At 31.7% G+C, this 26,560-nt stretch overlaps 4 protein-coding genes across 8 annotated transcripts; 2 read left to right on the forward strand and 2 right to left on the reverse strand.

Moving 5' to 3' along the window:
- Nucleotides 1-1,938: 1,938 nt before the first annotated feature.
- On the reverse strand, nt 1,939-6,281 carry LOC100798069 (melanoma-associated antigen F1). 4 transcript variants are annotated; one of them, XM_041005357.1, is made up of 8 exons: nt 6,145-6,281; nt 5,300-5,524; nt 5,121-5,171; nt 4,776-5,022; nt 3,533-3,685; nt 3,155-3,260; nt 2,926-3,040; nt 1,939-2,180 (listed from the first exon to the last, which is right to left on the reverse strand). In XM_041005357.1, exons 3-8 carry the CDS (start codon nt 5,166-5,168, stop codon nt 2,145-2,147), a joined length of 705 nt encoding a protein of 234 aa, XP_040861291.1. In that variant the 5' UTR covers nt 5,169-5,171; nt 5,300-5,524; nt 6,145-6,281; the 3' UTR covers nt 1,939-2,144. The 4 variants fall into 4 exon arrangements, with proteins under 4 accessions (XP_040861291.1, XP_040861290.1, XP_003533239.1 ...); XM_041005356.1 differs by having other exon boundaries at nt 5,121-5,172; nt 5,296-5,524; XM_003533191.4 differs by having other exon boundaries at nt 5,121-5,169; nt 5,295-5,524.
- A 1,909-nt stretch (nt 6,282-8,190) lies between these two features.
- Nucleotides 8,191-11,002, forward strand: LOC100306381 (SRPBCC ligand-binding domain superfamily protein). The gene is made up of 4 exons (NM_001251017.2): nt 8,191-8,452; nt 8,953-9,267; nt 9,903-10,064; nt 10,564-11,002. The coding sequence occupies exons 1-4, from the start codon at nt 8,269-8,271 to the stop codon at nt 10,860-10,862; spliced, it is 960 nt and encodes a 319-aa protein (NP_001237946.2). The 5' UTR covers nt 8,191-8,268; the 3' UTR covers nt 10,863-11,002.
- A 2,709-nt stretch (nt 11,003-13,711) lies between these two features.
- Nucleotides 13,712-14,533, forward strand: LOC102664797 (major strawberry allergen Fra a 1.04). The gene is made up of 2 exons (XM_026123626.1): nt 13,712-13,895; nt 14,334-14,533. The coding sequence occupies exons 1-2, from the start codon at nt 13,712-13,714 to the stop codon at nt 14,531-14,533; spliced, it is 384 nt and encodes a 127-aa protein (XP_025979411.1).
- Nucleotides 14,534-16,860: 2,327 nt separating this feature from the next.
- On the reverse strand, nt 16,861-20,078 carry LOC100806574 (probable polygalacturonase). Of its 2 annotated transcripts, none has more exons than XM_006586848.4 (6): nt 19,786-20,078; nt 18,902-19,269; nt 18,497-18,617; nt 18,225-18,399; nt 18,054-18,124; nt 16,861-17,907 (listed from the first exon to the last, which is right to left on the reverse strand). In XM_006586848.4, the coding sequence occupies exons 1-6, from the start codon at nt 19,793-19,795 to the stop codon at nt 17,234-17,236; spliced, it is 1,419 nt and encodes a 472-aa protein (XP_006586911.1). In that variant the 5' UTR covers nt 19,796-20,078; the 3' UTR covers nt 16,861-17,233. The 2 variants fall into 2 exon arrangements, with proteins under 2 accessions (XP_006586911.1, XP_003533248.1); XM_003533200.5 differs by having other exon boundaries at nt 18,902-19,213; nt 19,790-20,070.
- Nucleotides 20,079-26,560: the final 6,482 nt, after the last annotated feature.

Below are 26,560 nucleotides of genomic sequence, written 5' to 3' on the forward strand. Positions count from 1 at the left end.
TTTCTGATATTAAGATCATACATTTATATTATCTTATGAATAAGATATAAATTTTTTCTCTTATGTTATTTAAATTAATTAAATATTCAAAATTTGAATAATCTACTCGGCTTAGCACTGAATATAAGTCCGATTAGATCAGTATATACATTACTATGTATAAACACTAATGATAATAAAAGATCAATAAAACCTATACATTTTCTAAGAATTTTGATTCGTAGATACATTAAACAATATGACAAGTCATCAAGAAGGGCCTGGTTCCTTCTAAAGTCCCTTCGTTGAATTTGACTATTTCATTAATTAATTCATTATTTATATAGGCAGATTATTGTTAAAAGTATTCAAACTAACTGAACATTGAGTTTGCGTATTAGGGGAACTTCCCACTTCCCAGTAACGCCTATATAAAATGCCATATCCACGACCACAATCCACAAATTTACACTCATAATTCAGAGCAAAGCAATTAACAAACCCTCATATATATATATATATATATATATATATATATATATATATATATATATATATATATATTCTACTTTCATATTAATCCTTTCTGTCTGAAAAATAATGGGAATTGTCACTACTGAACGCAAGCAGGTTTGTGCCGTGGCTCCTGCAAGGCTATACAAAGCCATGGCCTTCGATTTTGACAAGGTTATGCCAAAAGCTATACCAAATTTCGTTAAGGGTGCTGAAATCGTTGGAGACGGAGGGCCTAAATCCATTAAAGAAGCTCATTTTTGCTGATGATAAATTAAGTTTAACTCTGAAATTAAATTTATAGTAAGTTTCTTATATTTTTGTCATCATACTTTTAAATTAAATTAATAAGATGTTAATTAGAATACATATTGACAATTAATATATTTTTATATACTGTTATTCACTATTAAATTGTTATATAACATGTGAAGCATTTTTTTTAATAAAAAAATACAATTTTTTCTTGATATTTTTCTTTTTTTATAATTCATGGTTTATATCTACCTTAATTTTATGAATTGGAATAGGATATGTAAACAAAAGGTAGATGTGGTCGATGAAGAAAACTACGTGTACTTGTATTGCTGGACCCGTTGGAGAAGATGTGTTATGAGTACAAATTGGTGGCAAAGTCCTTGATGAATGATGCATCATCTAGTCTACAGTCAAATACTACACTAAAGACAATGCACAACTCACAGAAGAGTTTTTGAAGGATAACAAGGAAAAATCTGAGGCGTTCACCCATGCTCTTGTGGATTATATTGTAGCTAATCCTGATTACAACTAAAACATGTTGATTGTGGTACTCATCTGTTTTTTTTTTTTTTTGCTATCATGCATTTAGCTTCAATTACTTGATTTGAGTGAGAAGTGAGATTATTTAGGACTAACTAGGAATTATTTGTGTGTACATCATATTGTAGAACTAATCCGTAAAATATAATGAATAATTTAAATTAAAATTTATGTGACATGATAAGTGATTATTGCTTATGTTTTAATAATGTTATGAATTCATCTTGATTTTAATTATAATTACGGTGTTGTCAATTAAGTTACATTTTATAATTATTGATATGTTGGAAATTATTAAATAATTAAATTAATTCTTTATAATGTTGTGTATGTTTCTTGGGCCAACTTCTAACTCCCCTGTAAATAGATCCCCACAAACAATTGTTTCCTTCTGTCCATACATTACGAACACATTCCTCTCTAGACAAGAAACAATTGTATGAATCACATTTTACCAATTCAACCAGTTGTTCACCACATTAACGTTTCAAGGGTGTAAATAAGAAGAAAAATTTGTGACCAATTCAAACTCAAAATGAAACTCGATTAGGTTCATTTGGTTTGTCATCTGCATTAATTTCCAAGCATCTAAACAAAAAAGTAACAATTAGTTACTTTCTAACATACATAAAATTAAGATTGGACTTAACCTAATTAAGTAACTATATACACAACTCAAATTCAAATTTACATAACTTTGGCAAATCTGAACCTAAATCTTTGAAAACATCAAAACATCCAATCAGCAGAATTCGCTGAAGACAAAATTTAGATTGAGATTCTTGAAGAGTTTTCGGGCTTAAAATCAATAATCAATCGGAACCATTTAGACACTGATGAGCTAGCAACTCTTAGGCAGCACCCACTGAAGTATTGTCCTGCACAATCTGCAAGAGAAACGATGTTTCAGAAAGGCACAAGTAAAATAATAGGATTATTCAAAACCAACATTAGATGATATTTATTTGACAAAGCAATGGTTGTTATCAGAAACAGCAATCCCTACATCACTTGAAACAAAAAAAAAACTATATTTCCTTGATTTTATTTTTAAATAAATCGAATATTTGAGTTATCACTTGTTCTCTGTTTGCTTATAGGTAACACTGGTGCTACACAGAGACAGGCCACAAAATTTTAGACCTCCTTGGTCTGCAGTGAAACATATCTGAACAATCCTCAACACAATCTGCTCTATTTGCTTCAGCTGTTTTTTTCAATGTTGACTACTTCATTCAGCGACAATTTAATAATATAAATAGCAACATGGATCAACATTTGGCTGAAGGTCCCATAAAAGAATTTCACAAGACATTTATGAAGCATTTGAAGGAGCTTATGAAGAACTTGTTTGAACTTATAAAAATAGCTTATAAACTTCCATAAGATCTTTTTAACTTATTTCAATAAGCTTCTTAGTGCAGCTTATCAAAATGTTTTTTTAAACTGATTCCAATTAACTTTCGATATCAAATGGCATAAACCCTTGTCTGTGATATGAGCATTGAGTAAGCTCATAATTAAACTGTATATTGAATTGCACCCCTATTGCCTAACATTAAATTGAGTTAAATGAATCAAAAAAAGAAAGAACTAACCACAAACTAATATAATTTACTTTCCCAAAATTACCTGAGAGATATATTCTTTAATCCTGTCATTCATGGGTCCATCTAAAGCTCTCTCAGCAAGCTCATAATATACAGTATTGCCTTCAGGACCATTAACTTTGTCTTTCTGTAAATACCTACAAAGAAAAAGATGAATGAAGTAATTCTTCATTGCTTTTTGCTAGAAATCAGAGGTGCCAAAAAATGCAACGAACCTTGTAATTCAAACCCATCAGATTAACAAGTCTCACCTTTGCTGAACAAGAAGTTCAAATGCTTGCTTAACATTTCCAAGGACTGGATGACTTGATTCAGTTTCACCCAAACCCATCCTCCTCATTTGGCTCCATAGATTTTCTGCAATACTCTCACCAGGATTTCCATTGTGTTAAAATAACAGTATCAGAATTGCACTTGAAAACTGATAAAAATAAATAAATAAATTGCACGTGAAATTTCAGTGGAGTTTAAGCCAATAACAAGCAAAATGTAAAAAGCAGAAGCTTTGTATTTATGACATTTGCCAAGAGACCTTAAAGAAGTAGCATTGACTTGCATAAGTATACCGGGTACATATGCATATGTACATACATAATTTTAGCATCATGAGATTAAATTAGCAATCATACCTTCTGGAATTTTACCACCGGCAAGATATACAATACTAATTATGACAAAAGTGAATCCGGATAGATGCGCAGTATTAACATCCACAACATATTTTTCATATACATTAGGAGGAAGTTGACTTATGAGAATATATGATTTCGAATCTGCAACACCTGAAAAAAACAACTAAAACATTGTTGGAAAAATCCTGGAAATACAAACAATTTGAACAAGAAAAGAGCAAGTCTCATTTCCTCTAAATGTATCGGCACAACACTTTTAACGATAGAAACAATGTTAAATGAACCCCGAGGATTCTCTAGTCTCTACCAGTTACTAGGTAAAAAGTATTATAACGAGTCAAGGGCAGAGTTCTTCAAAATTCAAATGATACTAAACATACAGCCAAAGCAACCACAAAGGCAGACCAATCATCAATTATTATCTCAATGAATATACTAGTGTGTAGGATGATTTTAAAGGAAGGAAGAAAGGTTTTAAAAAAGGTCTGCAACCGTGATTTTGGCTGCAACATCAAGGTTTTTGGGGTGTCCAAAACTGCAATTTGACTGCAATTGTGGCTGCATTTGTCTGCAATATCACCAAACAAAACGAAACCACACCTGCAATTCAAAACCTTGAAAGGAAGTAGTATATTGCTAATCAATTAATATAAAAGTAGTACATCCATATTTGCTTACAATTCAAGAAGGCAGTAACAGGTCCTGAATTCAAACCATGGATAAAAAATACAACAATCCGTGTTCATAACACTACATGACTCATAACACCCCAGCAACAGCCCATTAAAATATTCATAATGACAAATAACTGAAAACACAATCCAGCCAACATGAAAACACATCAACAATCCGCTGTTTTCTGCAGACAACCACCCATCACCCACAAGGCCATGCTCAAATTGTTGTTAAAAATTCACACACACACAAAAAATTCTAGAACATGTCAATTATAGAATAAGAAAAATAAGAAGGTAAAATGAATTAAGCTTCTCATATAAACTAAATCAACATCTGTACTTCAACTTCAACAGAAGTTCTCTCATTAACAATTCTCCAAATACTGATGTTAACTTATATATAAGCTAATTTTAACTCACGAGAGTAACTCAATTCATTTTAACTTCTTATTTTCTTCTCATACAAACACTTATTGAAAAGTTATATCCAATCACTCAGAGCCATTATATGAGCCAAGAAGGAAAATAAAAAAAAATAAAAAAAGAAGAAGCAAAATGCTCACTTTGTTGGGAGGACTGTGTCCGGGCTTTGGAAGAAGGTTGGGTCCTTTGAAGCTCCCTCATTTCATAGCCAAATACAAAGGAAAGCTTCTCCTTAGCCTCATTGATCACAAAGGTAGGAAGGTTACGCTGATGATAGTTCTTCGTAACGAGTTGAGTGAGTTCCTCTCTCTTAATGGGGCACCCAGAATTTTGATGGGTTTTGAAAAGCATGTACCTAATCAATTCCCCAACAAGCTTATCTTTTTCCTGAAAAAAAAATCAAATAAAAACATGCCCTACTTCCCTAAAAGTGTGCATTTTTAAGTGTTTGTGCAATGAAAGTAAAGGAATAGCAAGCAAAGTACCTCTTTTGAAATCCCGAATTGGGAGAAATCTTCTGCAGCATTTGCCATCCTGCAAGCAATTGTAGCAGAGAATGATGATGCATTGGTTTTTAAATTGGAAAAGCGCGTGGTGAAAAAAGGAATGAAAAACCTTAAGAAGGGTGAAGGAATCGTAATCGGGTGGAAAGTCGAAACCTTTTTTTTTTTTTTTGTCTTTCGAATTGTATTTTGCTCGGTGCGAAACAAATTAGGGATGTCTTCCACGGACTAGAAAATCAAACAATCTAGCTTACACTGGCAGGAGAGGAGCGATGTTCAAGGTTTTCAGAATCACACTTCACCTCATAGAATCGTATGCTACTACGTTTTATGGTGTTTGATCTGCGATCCTTTTTGTGTTTCAACTTTCATGGGCTACCAAAAATCTGTTTTTTAAAATCCAATACTAAAAAATATTACTCAAATCATGCTAATCCACTAGTAAATTTTTATACTTAAGAAAATCATAAAAAATTAAACCATACCTTAGAAAATCTAAAAAAATTACTCAAATCATGCTAATCCACTAGTCCATTGCCAAGACATAAGTCATAATTAAAGAAATAATTCATACAAAAGAAAGTCACACATAAAGTTCTATACATAATAAATGAACTTGTTATGTTCTTACAATGTAAAACCTTACTAACAAACAAAAATAATAGAGATGTTCTATATTCTGGAAACACAAGCACAGAGTAAGTAGAACATAGAATCCATAGATGATAGAACTTTCATTTTTGTTTTCGCACATCAATATTACTCAGAAGTTCAGAGCCACTAGCAATCTCAAACTGAAATTTTCTGAAAATCAATTCATAAATTCAAATAATAGAATATCAATTATCAAGAAGAATAGAACCACTTCAGCACCATGGATTCGAAAAGGACAGTAACATACAATAATTAATTACGATTCAAAGTGCACCAAACAGAAGTATTCAACAAAGGGATTCGAACAGAGCACAAAAGGGTTCAACAGAGCATAGCACAGAAGGGTGCGAACCTTTTTCAGAGGTAGAGAAAATGATTTCTGGAGATTCACTGCGTTTCTGATGGTTTTCTTCGAGACTGATCCAACGTTATTTTAAATGTTTTAGTATTTCCTTTTTTTCCAGTCCGGTGACTCTCTTTTGCATTGGGTTTAATTTCTCTTTTTATTTATTTTTTTAAAAAAGAATAACATATAATATAATAAATGTAATAAACTAAATAATAATATAAATAAAATATACTTAACATAACCGTTTGTAATTAAACCACAATATATAAAAAAATATTTTCATGAACATTACATATATTATTAATTTATTTATTTATTTTTAAAAAGTGATATTAATATAATTTTTATTGTTATTTTTAATGTATTTCTAACATAGTTTTCGATAGTAAAATTTTATTACTTTTTTAACTATTTCATATAACTCTCTAAAAAAAACTATTACATATAATGTGTATTTAAATTAGTTTGATTGTTAGTATTTCAATTTAATAGATATGATTAGTTTTTTATAAGGTGGTAGATCAAGATTGAAATATTTATCAAGAGATATTCATATTTTTGTGTTTGATGATGTCTGAAGTATAATTGCTTTGGAATGGAATACTTGTGAGGATCAAAAATAAAATCTAATGTAATTTTTTTATTAAATATAGGAGAATTATTTTTTTAAGTCAAAACAAATAAAAACTAAAAACACAGGAAGAAATGGAAAATATTATTAGGTAATTTAAAATATTTTTCTTCAAAATAAATTGAGTATTATTTTTTTAAAAAAAATTAACCTTTAGATTAGCATTACTTTTTTCGTTCTTTAGAATTATTTTTCCTTATCAGAGAGAAAGAACATGTTGATGCTGAACTGAGAGATAACAAATATAACGACCACAACTACCTATTTCGGCCATTAAATAGCACAAGCTTCGATCAACTTCTATTTTTCTACGTAGATTTTATTTTTTTCTCCGTACATAGTCAAACAATTAATTAAAACTTCAAAGCAATCTGCTACAAGGTAGGGCAGGGAATGGGAACTAATCAATGAGTACGATATTAATTTGTTGCCTTAAACAAGAAGACACACTAGGTGGTTGTGATCTATGGTGTGTAAAAATAGCAACTATGTCTATGATCACTGATGGCTATCAACATGCATGATAATAGGGAGAACAATAGACAATAGGAAATGAATCTTTATTGTGTTAATAAAATGTAATTTGCTCTTGTATTATGATATGCTAGAGCCATTTCTACATCATTTTCACTTTGTAAGATGTTTTCTATTTGCTTCTTAATTAAAGTTGAGTTGAGATCCTTGTGGGTGCATGAATTGCAGCCAATAAATTCTCAACTGAATTAGACACTAAAATAGAAATCCAACCCCCTCATTTATGTTTGGCTGTGATTCTCTTAACTTAAAATAGCGGTGAGTCGGTGGCCATATATTCAAGTCATGCTGAAGGAAATATTGGAAATTTGAGGCATCAATTACAGCTTGGACTGGCCTTAATCTTTAAAAATATTGAAGTTTAATACTAACAAACAGGACTTAATTTCATTATATAGAATTCAAAACTTTTTAAGTAGTTACCAACAAGTCGTTGACTTGAGTCGTATTGAATTTGTTTCCTTAAACAAGATTTCGAGTTTGAGTTTTGTGAATGAAAAAAACGTGATTGGGAGGAAAGAATCTTACTATAGGTGATCAACTAAGTTCTCTCATAGAGATTAGTTATCCGAAAAGTCAATGGATACTCCATATCAATAAGATGGTAACAAAAAAGAAAAGCTTTCTAAGTTATTGAAGAAAAACATACAAGAGTATTTTATTAATTAGCCTACAGTTTGCATTGTTTGATTAGATGTTTACGTAGGTAAAGGAAACAAAGACTTTCATTGGAATTAATAAGGCATGCAAGGGGACGGTCCATTTTACATTAACAGTGGGACATGCACCTTGGTAGTATGTTGGAAGATTGTCAAATGTAACATTAATTGGTCATCTATCCTATTCATCTATAAATACTCACATCTCAGCTGATATCTCACATCACTGCATTTTCAAGTGCAGCCTATACTTGAGTTTCTATCTAGCCATAACTTGTAGTTTACTTCAAACTTCTAAGCAACATGGTGGTCCTCACTTTCACAGATGAGTTCACTAGCAGTGTCCAGCCAAGAAGATTGTTCAAGGCTTTGATCCTTGATGCTCCTAACCTCATCCCCAAGCTGATGCCTGAGGCCATTAAGAATGTTCAACTGGCTGAAGGGAATGGAGGCCCTGGAAGCATTCAGGAGATAACTATTGCTGAAGGCAAGTTGCACCATTTCACACTAATTTTCACTTTACCATTTTTGTTGTTGTTTGTGACTACGAATATGGATCCAAGTGGGAGTGGAGAAATTGGCATATGGGACTCAAAATTCCAACCCAATTGCAAACTCTGAACTTAATGGCTAGAGAATTGACAATGTGGAGAAATTATTACATGATTCAAGTCTAATATGGTTTTGGATCATCTCCACATTACTTGGAATTGAGTTTTATTAACTCCTTTCACAAATTGAAAAACTTGATTACGTGTCATGTGAAAATTAACTAAGATCATAAGCATCTGATAGTTTTAGACCATATAATAATTTCTCGTACCAGGTGAGCTAAAGCTCACCAGTCATTAGTTCTCACCTTTATGTCCTAAAGAATTGGTTTTCTAAATATATTCTAACCATAATATAGTACTATCGTTTATCTTTTGGTAGGTTTCAAAATGAAATGACTAACAAAGATCATTACTGGTAATGCCTTCAATGCAGGTGGTAACATCAAACAGTTGAAGCATAGAATTGATGCAATAGACCTTGAGAAATTGACTTACAGCTACGCAGTGATTGATGGGGATGCTGCACTGGAAAAAGTGGATTCAATTTCACATGAGATTAAGTTCGAGGCCACTGAAGAGGGAGGTTGCAAGACCAAGAATGTTAGCAAGTATCATCCCAAAGAAGGAGTTGATGTTAAAGAGGAGGATTTCAAGGCTGCAAGAGAGGAAGGTTTGGCTCTCCTCAAGGTAGTGGATGCCTATCTTGTGGCAAACCCTGAGGCCTATGCTGAAGGAACTATAAATAGCGGTGAGTCAGTGACCATTTATTCATGTCATGCTGAAGGAAATATTGGAAATTTGAGGCATCCATTACAGCTTGGACTGGCCTTAATATTTACAAATGTTAAGGTTTTGTCCAGTGTCCTAAGGTTACGAAATAAAAATTTGAAAGTTTTCATTAAAAAAAATCTCATAAATACACATTGTTGTGATTAGCTAGACTCTAAGGTTTTAGTACTGACAAAGTAAAATTAATTATAGACTTCAAAGCTTCCTAAGTAGTTGAAAAAAACAGACCAGAGTATATTATTAATTAGCCTACAATGTGTGTGATTTGTGTTATCACTGCATAGATTAGGAGTAAAAGGCTCAGAGGTTGCATTGTTTGATTAGATTTTTACGTAGGTAAAGGAAACAAAGACTTTCATTGGAAATTTGGAATTAATAAGGCATGCAAGGGGATGGTCCATTTTAAAATAGTGGTTGTTTGTTGAAATATTGTCAAATGTAACATTAATTGCTTATTTATCCTCTTCAATCATAAGTACACACATCTCTGATATCTCACACCACAGTATTTCGAAGTGCTCTCTATACTTAATTTTCTAGCCATATCTTGTATTTCACTTCAAACTCAACATGTAGGTTTTTTCACTTTCACAGATGAGTTTACTAGCACTGTCCAGCCAGGAAGGTTGTTCAAGGCTTTGGTCCTTGATGCTCCAAACCTCATTCCCAAGCTGATGCCCGAGGCCATTAAGAATATTCAACTGGTTGAAGGGAATGGAGGCCCTGGAAGCATTCAGGAGATAACAATTGTTGAAGGCCAGTTGTACCATTCCACACTAATTTTCACTTTATCATTTATTTCTTTGTTGATATTTTTTGTGACCAAGAATTGGGATCCAAGGTGGTGTGGGGAAATTGGCATATGAGAGCTCAAAATACCCACCCAATTGCAAACCCTGACCTTGAAGGCCAGGGAATGCACTATGTGGAGAAATTATTGGATGAACCGAGTCTATTATGGTTTCAGATAATCTCCACATGACACGAGTTTTATTAACTCTTTTTCGTAAATTGAAAAACTTGGTTACATGTCATGTGCAGATTAACTGAGATTATAAGCACGTGATTGTTCTAGATCATATAATAATTTCTCATACCATGTGAGGTAAAGCTCACCAGTCATTAGTTTTCACCTTTAAGTCCTAAAGATTTGGTTTTCTAAATATATTCTAACCATAATGCCATATATCTTTTGGTAGGTTTCAAACTGAAATGACTAACAAAGAGATCATTATTGGTAATGCCTTCAATGCAGGTGATAAGATCAAACACTTGAAGCATAGAATTGATGTAATAGACCAAGAGAAGTTGACATACAGCTATGCAGTGATCGAGGGGGATGGTGCACTGGAAAAAGTGGATTCAATTGCACATGAGGTTAAGTTCGAGGCCACCGAAGAGGGAGGTTGCAAGATCAAGAATGTCAGCAAGTATCATCCCAAAGTAGGGGTTGATGTCAAAGAGGAAGATTTCAAGGCTGCAACTGAGGAAGGTTTGGCTCTCCTCAAGGTAGTGGATGCCTATCTTGTGGCAAACCCTGAGGCCTATGCTTGAAGCATTGAAGGGATATATTATAGGGCACCTATGCATTACATTATATTTTGATGTTCTCTAAACTCAGCCTATATAGTCTACTTTGAAACCAAATATGATATGGCTTATAATAAAATTTGAGTTATTTTCATGAGGCTCTATGTTAATGTTGTCAGTCATACCAGTGGTAAATCAGAGTTTATATTGTAAAATCATGGACAGAAAAGAATCAATGCTCTACACCACAACAAAATTATAGGGGAATCAAGCTCATGAGTCATACCATGAAATTATGGGAAAGAGTGATCGAACGGAGATTAAGAAAGGAGACTCAAGTTACTGAGAATCAATTTGGTTTCATGCCGGGAAGGTCGACCATGGAAGCGATTTATTTATTACGGCGGGTGATGGAGCAATATCGCATGGCCCAACAAGACTTGCACTTGATTTTTATTGACTTGGAGAAAGCGTATGATAGAGTGCCTAGAGAGATTTTGTGGAAAGCTCTAGAGAAGAAAGGGGTTAGGGTTGCATATATTCGAGCTATCCAAGATATGTATGATAGGGTATCGACTAGTGTTAGGACACAGGGTGGAGAGTCAGACGATTTTCCCATCACAATTGGTTTACATCAAGGGTCAACCCTTAGCCCCTACCTTTTTACCTTAATTCTGGATGTCCTCACGGAACAAATCCAAGAGATAGCGCCGAGATGCATGCTTTTTGCAGATGACATAGTCCTCCTTGGAGAGTCGAGGGAGGAATTGAATGAGAGGTTGGAAACTTGGAGACGAGCTCTAGAAACACATGGCTTTCGCCTAAGCAGAAGCAAATCGGAGTATATGGAATGTAAGTTCAACAAAAGAAGGAGAGTTTCTAACTCAGAGGTGAAAATAGGAGACCATATTATCCCTCAAGTCACACGGTTTAAATATCTTGGGTCTGTAATACAGGATGATGGGGAAATTGAAGGGGATGTGAATCATCGCATTCAAGCAGGATGGATGAAATGGAGAAAAGCATCGGGGGTGTTATGTGATGCAAAGGTACCGATCAAGCTAAAGGGAAAGTTTTATCGGACTGCGGTAAGACCGGCGATTTTGTACGGAACAGAATGCTGGGCGGTCAAGAGCCAACATGAGAATAAAGTCGGTGTAGCGGAGATGAGGATGTTGCGGTGGATGTGTGGTAAGACTCGACAGGATAAAATTAGAAACGAAGCTATTAGAGAGAGGGTTGGAGTAGCGCCTATTGTAGAGAAGATGGTGGAAAATAGACTTAGGTGGTTTGGGCATGTAGAGAGAAGACCGGTAGACTCTGTAGTGAGGAGAGTAGACCAGATGGAGAGAAGACAAACAATTCGAGGCAGAGGAAGACCCAAAAAGACTATAAGAGAGGTTATAAAAAAGGATCTCGAAATTAATGGTTTGGATAGAAGTATGGTACTTGATAGAACATTATGGCGGAAGTTGATCCATGTAGCCGACCCCACCTAGTGGGATAAGGCGTTGTTGTTGTTGTTGTTGTTGCTCTACACCACAACAAATCTTAAGTAATCAAACCACGTATGTTCTACAAGTCATAAAAATGAATTTTATAGTGTATATTGATTGGTCCTTCAAGATAAACATAATCCCTCATGAGGAAACCTCAATCATCATCCATCCACAGTAGTTAACATTTGAATTGTGGGAACTTGGACCATTACCTATGTCTCAGTTTTTTTTTTTTTTTTCTAATCTTAAAAGCAGCTGATCTGAGCAGAGTGATGGTGCATTTTGGAACTAAAAAGCAACGTCTACTAAAACCATTTCCATTTCCATTTCCGATTTCTTCTAGGCAAGAACTAAACAAACTGCCAAGGATTTTTAAGGAATATTTAATTATATTATTGATATTGTGACATTATATCACATGACAAAGTATTACTGATTCCTAAATATAATATGAAACAATTTAATCCTCAAAGAAGAATTTTAGGATAAACTTCCACACAAAAAAATGGCAAATCCTTCCTTGAAAGTTCCGACACAAAAACTGACTTGATAGCAATTGTGAATTGTCCAAATGCAAAGGATCATCGTATCCTACAACCTCGTGCTTCCACAATGTATCTTGGTTACGCCAAATCATTTAACTGGAATAACTATATAGACCAATTAGAAACTTCGATTTCTTTTCAGAGGCTTCGATTTCTTTTTCCTATTAACATTCCATCAATCATGAATCAGTTTATTGGGACATACGGATAACTATATTTAATTGAGCCCCTATCATATGATAGAGATGCCAAGCTATTGAGATATTCTAAGCTATTGAGCACCATCATGTTGTTCTGTTGAGTCAGGTTTTGACTTGGCAAACGAAAGCTACAAAGTTTGTACCAAGAAACAGTTTCACCCTTTTCTGGCCAATCTTGAAATTGTTTTATTTTTTTAAATGGGCTAAAATATGTTTTCGATTATTAATAAATATTTAAATTTTATGTTTGGTTCTGATAAATTTTTTAAAGGGACCGATAACAAATAAATTTTTTATGAGGGTGTAAATAAAAAAATTTCTAACTTATAGGGACTTCAAGAATCAAAAGTAAAATTATTGTTTTATCATAGAGAAAAACAAAAAAAAAATATTAAAAAATTTAGATATTTATTAGGTATCACAAACATATTTTAAAGTTTTTAATTCAATGAAACAAATCTCAAAAACAAAGTAATATAGCACCTTGTGACAAAGAAAGACAAAGGGGGATAACTTAGGCATCATAAATAACTTTTATAAGAGTCCCTCAACATCTTATTCATTCCAAGTTCACCAAGCACTTAATAGTTCCTTAGCAGTGGTGTGGTGTCCTAATATCACTTTCTAGCATGGGTGTTTACACTGACACAAATGAGTACCCCTCTCCAATCTCTCCATCAAGGTTGTTCAAGGCCTTGGTTGTTGATGCTCACGACCTCATTCCAAAACTTCTGCCACATGCTGTGAAGAGCATTGAAATCATACAAGGAAATGGGGGGCCAGGAAGCATCAAACAGTTTAACTTTGTTGAAGGCATATAACTTTCTAGCACAGACTTATAGTAAAATTTATACTTACTAGCATCACATTTGTTGGTATAAAGGATTTGGCTACTCTAAAGCGAGGTTGAATAAAGTAAGTCATATCAACCGTTGATTAGAAGAGAAAAAAAAAACTGTTGATACAACGTATTCATGATTTCTTATGCATGTACACGTGATATCAACTATGGATTTTCTCATGGACAACGAGATTTGTTACTTTATCTTCTAGAGTGAGTTGTTCTCTTTAGAAGAGTCAAATTTGTTGGTAAAGAATTTGATTCCTCTAAAGTGAGCATGAATAAAGTAATACCAATTCTTTAGAAGAGTCAAATTGGTTTTCTCATCAACAACTGAGATATATATGTTAATTTACCCTCAAGTGAGTTTGAAGTTTTAACCTTTAACATGACCTTCCTTTTTCTTGTAGGCAGCCAAGTGAAAAGTGTTAAGAACCGGATTAACGAGATAGACGAGGACACATTTACTTACAATTACTCATTGATTGAAGGTCAAGCATTGAAGGATAAGTTTGCATCCATTGCTCATGAGATTAAGTTTGAAGCAGCACCTGATGGTGGTAGCGTGAGTAAAGTAACAAACAAGTATTATCTTAAAGGTGATGTCTAGATTAATGAAGAGGACACATTAAGGTTAGCAAGGAGAAGGTCTTTAAATACACTCTTTCAAACACATCTAATTAATTAAAATTATTTGAAAACTAAAAAAATTAAGAAAGAATCGCTAAATTTAAAGTGACACCCATAAATTTTTATTACTCTTAATAAATTTTAACCTATAAAAATTAAAAAATTGTGATAACAAGTGTCACTCTAACATTTTTCAAAATGTTAATGTTAAACTAATATTATCTTTGATGTTTAGACTTATCACGATAGAGTGATTCTGAATATACCACCCAAAAAGTTTCTCTTTTCACTATCTCAAATTACGTTACTTTTCTTTATATTTCTTTTCAACTATTTATCTCTTTTAACTTATGGTCTTTTATCCTCATCTTTAATTGTAGTTCAATAAAAAAAATTAAAAGAATTTGAGAATAATTAAAAATTACTTAATATCACAATTTAAATTATTTTATTATATATTTAAGGTTTAATTACTGTTTTAGTCTTTAAATTTGGGGGTGTATTTTTTTAGTTCCTAAAATTTTAAAATATGACAAATTGATTTTTTTAGTGTTTGACATGATAAATTACATTTTATGACAATTTTTGATACTTTGTGGAGGTTTCTAGCATTACGACTGTTTTAAAATGTAAATTCAAGCGACTAAAATATAAAAATTAATTTGTAACAACTAAAAATCGTTATAAAGTATCAATTTATTATATGAGGAATTAAAAACTAATTTGTCAAAATTCAGTGAAAAAAACACACATCCCAAACTAAAGAATTAAAACAGTAATTAAACTCATATTTAAAAATAATTTATACATTCAAAGATATTATAAAGTAAAAACAAACATTTATCTTATGCCATATACATCCCAAAATACTAATTAAAAATATCCTTGTATTATTTAACTAACTTAACAAAAATCTTAACTGCCTGTAAGTATTAAATATAAATATGGATGAAAAAACTCAATACAAAATTCTACAACGTAAAGATGCTAATTTCTTTTTAGCCATGGGTGGTTGAGGTTGAGTGATGGGGGATGATGGTAGGGTAGGATCATGAAATGCAGGGATCTAACACAACCCCCTGAGTTATCAATGAGGGAAAACTGAGCATTGAATTGGCTATAATCAGTTTGTGGATCTCCCAAAATTGGATTCAATAATTTGGCCCAACACTATCTCCTTTATAAATGCCTGGTACGGAAAATCTAGCCAATTATAACCCTTCACCCCAATTGCAAAGATATCAAGTATCAACAACAACAAAAGCAAATAACCTGGGTCTAAAAGTCTGAAAGGAACCCTCCTATCTTGTTTTCTTGAAGTGGGAGCATTCGTATCTGCCTTTTGTGAAGTTGGGTTTCATAAAAAAAAAAAAATCAATTTTTTTAAATACCTGAGAGTAAAAAAATGAAATAAAATAACCAAAGTTTATCTTTGACTAAGGGTAAAAATTAACAATATTTAGTACCTTCAATTTTTTTTACATTATCCATATATTCGACCTATATGAGTTTGTCTTTTTTCTTTCAACATAAAACTATAAATAGGATTGTAAATATCAACAACGGTTAACGGTTGATATAAATAGTAAATAGTAGCAATTTGTGATTTTTAACCAAGTGGTTCAAGGTTTGAATTTTGATTAATTTTTGGATATGAAATAAATTATGTTGAAAAAAAAATATTCACTTTGTGTACAATCACATTTCCAATAAAGATTTTTCACTAATTTTGATGGAATTAACTTCGTACTGATACCACAATAAAAAAAATATGATCGTAAATAATGTAACAAAAATTCAAAATGTGAAAAAAAAAATATCCTTCTAGCTATTGAAAAGGAGACTATAGATTTTCTATCAATGTTTGTGGACTCTCCAGACACATAAGCAATGAGCTGCATATATAAAAAAGAGTGCAAATGTGAGATGACGCCAGACAAATGCAATAGTGAGGAAAGTGAGGTAACGTGCTTGCCAAAAGATATGATATATTTATGCTATGTGGCAAAATGTAAAGTCACCCACTTCATTATTTGATGTCATGTCACTTTTGTTGACTGTCACATTTGAAAATAATCTTGTCATTGTCTTCAAATTTCAATACAAATTAAACTGTTATAATCACTTATCTGATCCAATTGAATCGAAACAGATTGATTTGTTAATCAACAAATTAAAGCATAAAAATGTGGTATGTCAAGTGGAGAATCGAGAGGTTCTAAAGATCTTCATATATTTTCTCTGACTCATTGAAAACTATAGTGATTAAAGATTGCAGGCATATGACATCACTACTAAGACAATGGATAACGATAACAAAAAGTTGAACTTTCTTTAATTGAAGTATCACCAAATCCACTACATGCTTTACAGTGAAATCACAATGGAACTAATGCAAAAAACTATCAAACTTCTTTTGAGTCCTCCTGTGGCGGCACTACCAAAATTTCCTTACACATGAATGAAGAAATGAAGAAGCTGTACAAATAATGTGCTGGTAGGAACATGCAAGAATGGAAATCTATAAAGGGATGAAAAAATGAATAATCCTCACAACCGTCTCTTATTGGAAAAGAATGTGGCTTAAATCTTTGGATGGCAAATCGCCATTCACTTTTTCATCAACTTCAAGCAGCAAGGTACTCAAGAATAAGAATCTTCTGTTGAGAAAGGATTGTTATCACTGCAGTGCAGTTTTGCCACTGACACTCAGCAGATAGAAACATGATGAGGAAGAATCATATGAGGTGTTGCCAAGTTCAGGACAAGGTTCTGGAAGAACTGAGTCAGAAAAACCAGACACATTTGAGCATGCCCAAGTAATAGGAGAAACAGAATTTGTGGACAAGGTTATGTTGGAGAGGCAAATGTTTGTGAAAGGAGATTCATCTATTCCAGCTAAGTTTCCAGCAATGGTAATGTTTGTACCTATGACATCCTTCAAGGTAATGTGATCCAAATGTGGGAGTGCATTTGGATCAAACTTGTCATCAGGATGAGAGCCACAATTACCTGTGGCAGCAATTGCTGTGTGGACATTCTCCATTTGTATGTCTGACATAACAATTTCTTTCATATAACCACCTCTTCCCTTGGTGGTTCTGAACTCAATGCCACTATTTGAGTTGAAAAGATGAGCATGCTCCACTAGAACATTTGAAATGCCACCAGACATGTCACTGCCAAATGCAAGAGCAGAGCCAGAAAATGCATGAAGTTGCACCCTTCTGATGTGTACATTCTCAGTAGGCCTTCCATAAGCAATGCCATACTCATCCCAGCCACTTTTGAGAGAAATTGCATCAAATCCCATGGCAACAATACAATCTTCTATACACACATTATCAGAAGAATCTGCAAAACATGAAGTGCACAAACATTACCAAAGTGACCCTCCTAACCAAAGTTTGGTAAGCTAACGATATTTTAGAAGCAATGTCGTTTTCACAACAAGGACTAAAACTAGAGTGCATAATAATTATAATATGTTTGTTACAAACCTGGCACTATGCCAACAGTATAAGGGGATTCAGGAGGAGTAGAGATTGAAACATTTTGAATATGTACATGGCTGCATCAAATTACATATAACAAAATCAGTTTGACCTTTTATTTTCTGGCAAAATAAGCATAATTTCATTTAATATCTATAAGAAGCACAGAGCATGTACCTGCAATAAACTGGGTGTATGCTATAAGCTGGAGCATTCAAGAATGTAAGATTTGAAACTACCACATAATCAGATGCCACAAATTCAACCAAATGAGGACGACTGTGGTTCAAGGAATGGGTGCTATACCAATCCCACCAAACCATTCCCATGCCATCAATGGTTCCATTATTACCTAAGGAATCACACAAAGACATGAAAATTCAATCAACGGGCCCTGAAAGGCTTGCTTGAAAAGAGAGAAATAAAAAAAACTTGGGAGATGACAAAACCTGTTACGACCACATCATGTAACATGTATCCATTTATCAAACTCTGATATCTTCCCCCAGGAACTTCAAGCCCTCGGCCATAAGAAGGCAAGGGTTCAACAACATCCCAATGAGATGGATCCTAAAACAAGTAATAACAACATGTGAAAACCAAAAGCCTTATAATAAAACACTCTCAAATGGTTTTTTTTATCGACAAATGTTAGTTTGTTAGTTTTGTTAGAAATGTCAGTCAGGGGCTTCGAACCCGCAACCTCTCCCCCCTCTCTTCACCCTTTCCCAATCACTGGGTCAATCTTATATCTCCACACTCTCAATGTTAAAGCATGAACCATCTCTACATACAAAGGATCAACAAAAAAAAAAAGACAGCAATCAAAAGCTAGTGAAAAGAAGAAGCAATACCTGAGTTCCAATAAGGACAGCACCTTTTTCCAAAAAGAGGGTGAGATGGCTGGTGAGATTGAAGCTTCCAGTGAGCCATTTTCCCGGAGGAACATAGAGCTGAGCCCCACCCTTATCAGCAAATGACTTGAGATAGAAGATGGCATTCTGGAAAGCAATGGTGTTGAGTGTTTTACCATCTCCAACTGCACCAAACTCCAAAATGGAGACACTGTGTGGTCTAGGGTCTAGTGTTGGGTTGGAACCACATTGCCCTCCATCTCCATTAACTCTAACGGCATTGCTCAATGCCACCAGCAAGAGCAATGCCACCTGAAAGAGGGTAGAAAAAGCAAAATGCAACCCATTGATTCTCAGAAGATGATATCCTACAAATACAATAATTAACCACAGGATTATACCCAAGATTAGGACTCAAGAGCCACACACACACAAAAAAAAAAAAAAAAATCCAAGCACAATTTAATTGGAATAGAAAATGAAACAGATAAACAATATCATCATTGACCAAGTAATTCACTTCAGATAATACACATCAGATGACAAAGAAGTTGAAAGAGAATTCCAATCTGAAAGGAGAATGCAAGTATATCAGATCAAATGGAATGAAATTTGATCCAATTGAATCCCCCATCATTGACATCAATCACCATTGCCACATGTTTAACAAAAAAGCAACACCAAAACAAGACCCAACTTTGACCCATCGCACATACTTTGACTTAACATCTAAAACCAAACCAAAGATTGAAATTTGAGAATGCCCTCTTAGTTATCAATGAGTCCCAGATTTGAAAGGAGGCCTAAGGTCAAAAGGGCAAAGACAACATAGCAAAAACAAAAACTAACAAAAAACCAGAACAAAATGAACCACGAAAACGTACTTACAAGCATCTTCTTGAGTCAAAGCTGGCAACAACAGGGTCAGAGTCCAAGGGAGACAAGAACCGGTGCTAGTGCCAAAGCAGAAACAAGTAACCAAAAGAAAATAAAAAAGAAAAAAAAAGAGAAAGAAATTGCAGCAGAAGCTGAGAGAAGAGAGAGAGAGAGAAAAGAGGAAGAAGAACCAGCCACGGCGACAGAAGCAGCTTTATGCAGTTTTGTGAGTATTATTATAAGCATTAATCGACGCACAGAAAAGGAGAAGTTTAATAGTCCTTTCATACATGGACATGTATATACAAATATTTGGTAAGAAATTTCTTTGTATGTAAATAGCAAATCACAATTTACGCTATAATGACAGTTTTTCCATTTCCATGCATGTATTAATTAATTATTGGAAAATGCTAACAAGTACTTTAAGAGTACTGGTTAAGAAACTAAGAGTAAAAAAAATTATTAAAAAGCTCTAAATTTCAATTCTCATGAGTTTTTTACATTTTCTTGTGGCACATAAAAAAAAATCTAATTTTAATTTTTTAATAAATATTTTTAAAAATATTTAGTTAGATTCTTACTTATTTTATACTAATACTTCCTCTATCCCAAAAAATGACCGAAGTTTTAACTTTTGAAAAAAAAATAAAATTAATTAATGTTCTCATTTTTTAATGAGATATTTAAACATTTATTTTAATTTTATTCTATAATAAATATTATTATCTTAAAAGACTTAATAATATATATTTATTAAAATTAAGAGAGGATAAAAATATTTTAATAAAATTATTCTCTAATAAATGTTAATTTTCTTTAAATATTAATTTTCTTAATTTATGTGAAAAAACCTTATACATAATATTTTGAGATGGAGGAATAGTATTTTATTTAATTAAATATAGAAATGAATAGAATAATGTTGAAGAGGAAAAAAGGGGAGAAAAAATATAAAAGCAGGAAAACAAGTAAATTAATTGTAATAATTGGTGATTGCCCCTGTTAATGAACATGATTAATAACGTCTCTCGCCGACAAAATCGTTTTGAAACGGCCCTCATAGATTGTGGCTGCAGTGGCAGAGAGAAAGAACAGTAGTGAGTGTGTGTGTGTGTGGTGTTTTTTACATGTCAGAGTTTTACTAGGCAAATTGAAGTGTTTTTGTTTTTGTACCTATGTGTTTTAGAACCAACAACGTTATTGTTGGGTTAGTGTGAGTGTTAGCGCTGATTAAGTGGGACTAGTAAGATGGGAAATGATAGGGTTCGACCAGGTTGTTGTAGCAGGGGTGCCACGTGGAGAAAAATGGGAGGGTGTGGAGAGGGAGAGGAGGCTCCCCTGGGTGACACGTGGAGGGTGGTAGGAGGGAGGAGTGGGTGAGGAAATGAGAGAGGGGAATATAATAAGTTTGGGGAGTGCATGGGGCACAGAGATTAGAGGGCGCATGTGGATTGACAGAGCAGAATTGGGGGATGGTGGGACCCACATCAATCATGGCAAAGATGCTAGCCTGGCTTCACTCACTTGACAGAACATTCAGCATAAGTATCAAAAAAAACACCCACACCCACTCACAATAGAGTATTCTGCAATTTTAGTCTAAATTAGTAGGAGTATGTTAATGTTAATGATATATACAAGTGATTTTATGTGTGAAATGTGTATCATACTATGTAAATGTAATGAGTTAGATTAGAGGCATCACATCACAGCTTCTTTTTCTTTTTTTTTCTTCAGATAGGAGTTTTGGTTTGTAGTTTTATTAGGTTAAATAAAAGGTTGGTGGAATGACTTATTACTATTATAATAGCTATTCTAATTCGTGTAAAAAAATTGTTTTAATTAAAATTGTCAATATATATACTAAATTTGGCAATATTAAGATCATGCTTATATTATATATTATTCATTACTATAATTTAACTCACTAGTTAAGGTAATGTGGAGAACTATTCCTCTAAATTTTGCATTAATTTTATTTTTGGGGGTATATTCTGACTCACCCCTTATAACCCATACCATTTTCTAGCAATATTTATGTCATATGCTATGAGCTTCAAACAACGATTCCTGGCTTCTCATAGGCGATTTCAATAAGACGTTCCTCAAGATAGATCGACATGGATGTTTGTACAATCTTGATAGGGGTTTGCCAAACTTACAATGGCGAATGACATTCCCTAAAGCCTTTATGGAGGTACTTTGTCACTTTCATTTAGACCATAACCCAGTTTCCTTCTAATGACATTCGGCATGTAGATTTGAAATTAAGCACTTTACAACAAAAAAAAAATCCTACATTAAAATTATTAAAGTGAGTGTTTAAAATAATTTTATGATTGAAAAATATTTTATTTACTAAAAAGGCACTTAACTAATAAAAAAATTATCGACATGATATTTAACATAATTATTATAAAAATAAAAAAAATTATTAATATAATAATTTATTATTAGATGACAAAACAAATTATTTCATATTATTTGTGCCTAATTTGTTATCTCTAAAATAAACATAAATACGCATAAATAAAATTTACTTCTTAATACATGGAAAAATAAATATTGAACAAAATCTGTTACTATTAATTTATATGGAAAACACCTTTTTTTATAGAAAAAAATATTTATTTTATTTTTCTTAATAAAGTCATAGACCGTATATTTTTTTATCTTGAATTTTTCAGATGATAATTTTTTTTATACTTATCGGTAGTAGATATATCGTCACTCAAAAAAAAGAAAATGCGTCTCTTGAGTATTGACACTTGATATTTGCTAATGAAATATCTGTCTCTGACATTTTTCATCTACACTCTTATGAGTAATTTTTATTTTATTTTTTATATATATCACATGCAGTTTTTTTTTCAAAAAAAGAAAGAAAAAACGGCATAATGTTTACTGTATACATCAATGACTTCCCTAAAAAAAATCATAAATCCATGACTTCCCTAAAAAAAATCATAAATCCATGACTTCCCTAAAAAAAATCATAAATCCATAACCATGTTGTCGGTTGCTCCTTAGTCTAGTCACGTCAATTCAACTTAGGAGACAGCAGTAGATTAGGATTTTAAAAAAATTTAAGAGATTTTTTTAATAAAAAAGTCTTTTGATATTAGATCAATATTTTAAATAATATAAATAAATTTTATGATATTTAATTAAAATTGTTAGAATTTTTTAAAAAGTGTATAAAATCTGATGACATTTAATTAAGATTTTTATAACTTAAAAAAATTGATATTAAAAAATATATAAATTTTGATGCATTGTATTTTAAGATAGATTTTGACATATTTTATGACTTTTTAATATAAAATATCTATAAAATAATTGCACCTATATCTTTAATTTTGCTAGATTTTGTTTTCTTTTTCTATTGATTATCAAGCTTTCTTTTTTCTCTCTCATCTCATACATCCTCTTCTCTCTTCAAAACTCACCTGAAAAATAAGGTCTACTAAGTAGAAAATGGTAAAAAATAATTTTCTTGAAAATGTGTATTATATATGTTTCTCTTATTCTTTTGAAACAAAAAAATATCAAATATATTTCTCTTCTTTGCACTTAGACCGATTATGTCCATAACTTGCTGGACGTAATATTTTTTAACACCTTTAATTTTGTTCTCTTCCCATAACTTAGTAATCCTTCTATAAATTGTCCACTCCAATCACTCCCTTTTAGTTGCATTTCATTTAAACATGTCATTGGATTTATCATAAAATAATTTTAGTAATTGAAAAAAAATGAAGAAATCACTGTATAATTATATCTATTGTTTAAATCCAAAAATAATAATGAGAAGATACTATTACATGAAGAATTAGTATAAGAGGACCTAAAGTTAGAATCAATTTAATTATTAAAAGATTAATATATATATATATATATATATATATATATATATATATATATATATGATTTTACCTTTTTTTATCCAAATACCATCATTTTTTATTACTTTTTTTACTAACTCTTGTAATTTTAAATGTATTTTTAAAAATTCGCAATTTTTTTTAAATCTTATAAATCTATAAACTTCTTTTAAATCCTTTGAATTCTTATGATATAAATTTATTAAAATATAAACTATCATAAAAAATTTGATAATTCATAATATTGTTACATAATCTTTAAAATTTACAAAAAAAAATTATGCTAAAATAATTTTTTAAGATTTTAATTCAATACACCCCTAAATAGAATAGAAAGATAAGATTAAAATCCTAACAAACTCCATCTCCTCTGAGAGAAAGGTTAAAATATAATTTTAATTTTTTATTTTATTTAATTTATAAATTTGGTTCCTAAATAAAAAAAATTAAATATATTTTTTATATATGTAATATAAGTTATGTTTATTCTACTGCTTAAACTTCATTTTTATTTTATTTTACAACCTATTTTTTTGTTTGATTTTAATATTTGTCATTAGGTAGGGTCCATTAAGTGATAACCTGGCACTCTATTGATAGTCACTTAACCCATGATGTAACTCTTTATTAGTTTATCATATTATCACATAAATAAAATTTATAATAAATAAGTACTTTTAAATATATGAATTATATTATAATTAAAATTCATAACAAATAAATAAATTTAATTCAGAAATACACCTTTTATTATATGGTGGTATTTGAACTCATAATATATGAACAACTTTCACATTTTATTATTTTTTAAAAATAAAAAAAAGATTAAATATAAAAATAATATACTTTAAAATTTAAATAAAATCACTCACTGGATAATAATTTTCAGTTTATTATTTCTTTACTTATTATAATTGAAAATAAAACTAGTATTTTTACTTATACAATGTATAGGGTAAATGTTTGTTTTATATAAGAAAAAATTATAATAAATAAATAATTTTAAAATATATAAATTATATTTTTAGGAGAAGAAGATCGGGAGATCAAGTATGGTCAATTACTATGCATTGGAAATATGTAATCGTATGGTATTATTGGGTGGAGAGAAAAGAGAAATAGTTAGAAGAAAGTGATAAATGTAACAAATGATGTATAATATAAAAAATAAAAAAGAGATTGAAAGAAAAAAAAAAATTATAATGAGTGTAAGTATATATTTATACTTATCCTTATGCATTGTCAATAAATATGAGTAAGAGCAATTTATTTTAAATTATTTATCTCATGTTAATTAGTCTTATAATGTAAAAAAATTAAATAACTTTGAAACAACTCTCTTTAGATAATCTTTAAATTAATTAATGATGAAAATATTTTTTAATCATAAATAACTGTTGCAACTAATGTTTCATTTAAACAATCCAACATGATAAGTAAATTTTCTCCCATATTTAAAAAAATTAAACAACAATATCTTAATATCTTAAAATAAGCAATTCAGTAACTAGAGTTGGAAATTAGTACTCTAAGATGAGAAGAACTTAGAGAAGTGTGGGCGAGCCCTACTTTGTTCCTTTCTTTTGGTTAGTCTTCAGAACAGAATCCACACCTCTCAACAACAACATCCACTTCTGTCTGTCCCACAACTTTATAACGGGCATCTTTACTACAGGAACCCAAGACTTTTTAAGCCTACCTATTATTAATATTCACACATCTTCTTCAATGAAAGTGACGAAAAATAAAAGCAAAACCAAAACAAAATAAAGACAAATAGCTAGCTAAAGCATAATTAATTCCTATCAGAAACTTCTCACGTTCAAAATTTCCATTCCCTACAACTAACTATATACTATTCCTGATGACTTTTTAGATCGCACCAAAAGGTATAGGCAATTCAAAATACATACATAGAGGTGATGTTTGCTTTAATTTCAATATGGTTTCCCTTACCCATGTGGGGGCAGTGTTTGAACAACACAACACCTGATCGAACCAATTGCTATATATATCTCAATAAATTAGTATTTAATGCACCAAATTAAAGTCCTCATTAACCTGTAGATTGGGTGTTAATGCTACATGTGAATTCTTCTAATTAAGGTACGAAAATCCTCCCCCACAGTGGTCAAATGAATTTGCTTATTTTTATTTTCATTTTTTTTTGGCAGAGAACGATATATGATTAAAGCTAACTAGGTTTTTTGTATGTTTGCTATCCTTCAATTCCTGTGTGTGATGATGTTTTTCTGTGATAATGATATAATGGGTACAATGTAGTTCCAAGGATACTTAGTTCCTAAGGGATATATAATAGTATCAAGAAAGATTTTGCAAAACATTAATCCAAAATGACTATTAGCTAAAATCATTGATATCTTCCGTTCCTAGCGTTCAAGCATTATTAATTCTTTAATTTGCAATTCAATGTTGTTACCTGGCTTCGTACAGCTTATTTGCATCTCTATTGATCAACCAGCTGTATCCTTCATGGCAATTGTGAGGTCTGTGCTTAGTTGCTGTGTATGAAAAAGAAAATTAATAAATTGAGAGAGACAACCCTAACTTCTCTGTTCAATTTCTTTATAAAGAAGAAACTCAAAGTTCTTGTGATAGTGAAAAGTCCCAATCTCATTTGTCATAATTGCACAACTAGCCTTTGCCCTTTTCTTTTTTCTCCCCTTGGTCAAAGGTTCAGACTTCAGATCACATATCAATAAGACATAACCCTTTTCATACAAAATTGTTCATATCCTTAATATAAGTATAAAGTCCACGTTTTATTTTAGCACTAACAAATTAAGTATCATAATTTCAACAAAAAATACACATCTTAATCGTATTCATTCATAACTCTGAAGGGAATGACAGAATGAAACAAAACAGATTATCA

This window comes from Glycine max, chromosome 9, assembly GCF_000004515.6.
Source record: "Glycine max cultivar Williams 82 chromosome 9, Glycine_max_v4.0, whole genome shotgun sequence".
In the NCBI taxonomy this organism is placed as follows: Eukaryota; Viridiplantae; Streptophyta; class Magnoliopsida; order Fabales; family Fabaceae; genus Glycine; species Glycine max.

Coding starts and splice junctions, on each gene's coding strand:
- LOC100806574 (XM_006586848.4), bottom strand. Junction 18,618..18,901: donor CTGTCCTTATTGGAACTCAG/GTATTGCTTCTT, acceptor TACTTGTTTTAG/GATCCATCTCATTGGGATGT. Junction 17,908..18,053: donor TACTGTTGGCATAGTGCCAG/GTTTGTAACAAA, acceptor CATGTTTTGCAG/ATTCTTCTGATAATGTGTGT.
- LOC102664797 (XM_026123626.1), top strand. CDS start 13,712: ATGGGTGTTTACACTGACACAAATGAGTACCCCTCTCCAATCTCTCCA. Junction 13,896..14,333: donor ACAGTTTAACTTTGTTGAAG/GCATATAACTTT, acceptor TTTTTCTTGTAG/GCAGCCAAGTGAAAAGTGTT.
- LOC100306381 (NM_001251017.2), top strand. CDS start 8,269: ATGGTGGTCCTCACTTTCACAGATGAGTTCACTAGCAGTGTCCAGCCA. Junction 8,453..8,952: donor GGAGATAACTATTGCTGAAG/GCAAGTTGCACC, acceptor CCTTCAATGCAG/GTGGTAACATCAAACAGTTG. Junction 10,065..10,563: donor GGAGATAACAATTGTTGAAG/GCCAGTTGTACC, acceptor CCTTCAATGCAG/GTGATAAGATCAAACACTTG.
- LOC100798069 (XM_041005357.1), bottom strand. CDS start 5,168: ATGGCAAATGCTGCAGAAGATTTCTCCCAATTCGGGATTTCAAAAGAG. Junction 3,041..3,154: donor GAACTTCTTGTTCAGCAAAG/GTGAGACTTGTT, acceptor TTTTCTTTGTAG/GTATTTACAGAAAGACAAAG. Junction 2,181..2,925: donor TTAAAGAATATATCTCTCAG/GTAATTTTGGGA, acceptor TTTCTCTTGCAG/ATTGTGCAGGACAATACTTC.